Below are 1276 nucleotides of genomic sequence, written 5' to 3'. Positions count from 1 at the left end.
TGTCTGTCTGTCTGTCTGTCTGTCTGTCTGTCTGTCTGTCTGTCTGTCTGTCTGTTTGACTACTTATCCGTCTATCTGACTATCTGTCCTTCTCCCCTCCCCACTCTCTCTTTTTCTCTATCTCCCCCCACTCCCGTTTCCACCCTGATCTGTCTGTCTGTCTGTCTGTCTGTCTGTCTGTCTGTCTGTCTGTCTGTCTATCTGCCCACCCTCTCTCTCTCCCTCTCTCTCTCCCCTCTCCCGTCTCCCGTCTCCCCCCACCCATCTTTTATCCCCTCCCTGCTTTTTCTGACTATTCAGTAATGCCATACCTTCAATCACCACCTGAAAAGTGGAACATTTCTGCTTGTTCGCGTGATATCCCCCCCCGTTTCTCTCTCTCTCTCTCTCTCTCTCTCTCTCCTCCCCTCCTCACTTTCACTGACCCCTAACCCCTTCAGGTCCATGGACCAGCCAGAAGCTAGAACCACCTTCTACCGCCAAGACTCCCAGGACTCGAGCAAGTCATGTGACCGGAAGTCGTCCGTGGCCGGCGTGCCTGGTGACGCAGTGGGTCCGGAGACGATGGAGTTCGCTGAGATCCGAGACTGTGACTTCCTGGGCAGCGAGAGGATGGAGTTTTTGTTACAGGCGCTTCATCATGAACCGTCCTCGGGGAAGACTTTCCGGAAGTATATAGAGAAGAGTGAACGACCGGTGAGAAGGGGAGGGAGGAGGGATGGAGGGGAGGGAGGAGAGGGAGAGAGGGGAGGGAGGGAGGAGAAGAAGGGGAGGGAGGGAGGAGAAGGAGGGCAGTGTTGTGTTGTGTTAACTGCTGTATTTTGTTTGTTTGTTCCTGTTATTGTAGTTGGTGTTGCTGGTGGTGTCAGTGCAGTTATTGTTGTTGTTGATGTAGGTGATGTATTTGTTGTTGTTGTTGTTGTTGTTGTTGGTATTGCTGTTACTCTTGTTGTTGCTGCTGTTGTTGTTTATGTATTGTGAGCAAAGTGATTTTAATAATATTGTGAGCCAAGTGATTTTAAATATATAATGAGCAAAGTATATTGTGATGATATGATTGTAGTTTTCTGTCAGTGTCTGACGAGGTCTACTTCTGCAGAGAAGAATATTACAATTTCTAAAGTGAAACAAGAAATAAAGATGAAGATTCCTTGTGGTAGCCAATGAGCCCAAGTCTGTCACAGAAGAGTTTGCCACACTCTGAGGTCATGTTATTACAACTATTTCGCACTTGGACTTATCACATCCTTCCGTTTTCAACCCCTCTCCCGCCCCC

General features: G+C 48.6%; 1 protein-coding gene across 1 annotated transcript in view; it reads left to right on the top strand.

The window, feature by feature from the left end:
- Positions 1-1276, top strand: part of LOC101855148 (regulator of G-protein signaling 22) — a gene marked incomplete at its 5' end in the record, with an annotated part of 36788 nt that overhangs the window by 1783 nt on the left and 33729 nt on the right. The window contains 1 exon segment of the mRNA XM_005109960.3: positions 441-696. Coding sequence (XP_005110017.3) covers positions 441-696 — 256 coding nt within the window.

This window comes from Aplysia californica, unplaced genomic scaffold (assembly GCF_000002075.1).
Source record: "Aplysia californica isolate F4 #8 unplaced genomic scaffold, AplCal3.0 scaffold00835, whole genome shotgun sequence".
Taxonomy (NCBI): domain Eukaryota; kingdom Metazoa; phylum Mollusca; class Gastropoda; order Aplysiida; family Aplysiidae; genus Aplysia; species Aplysia californica.
Note: the sequence above shows the minus strand (reverse complement) of the source record. Positions and strands in the feature narration are given on the sequence as shown.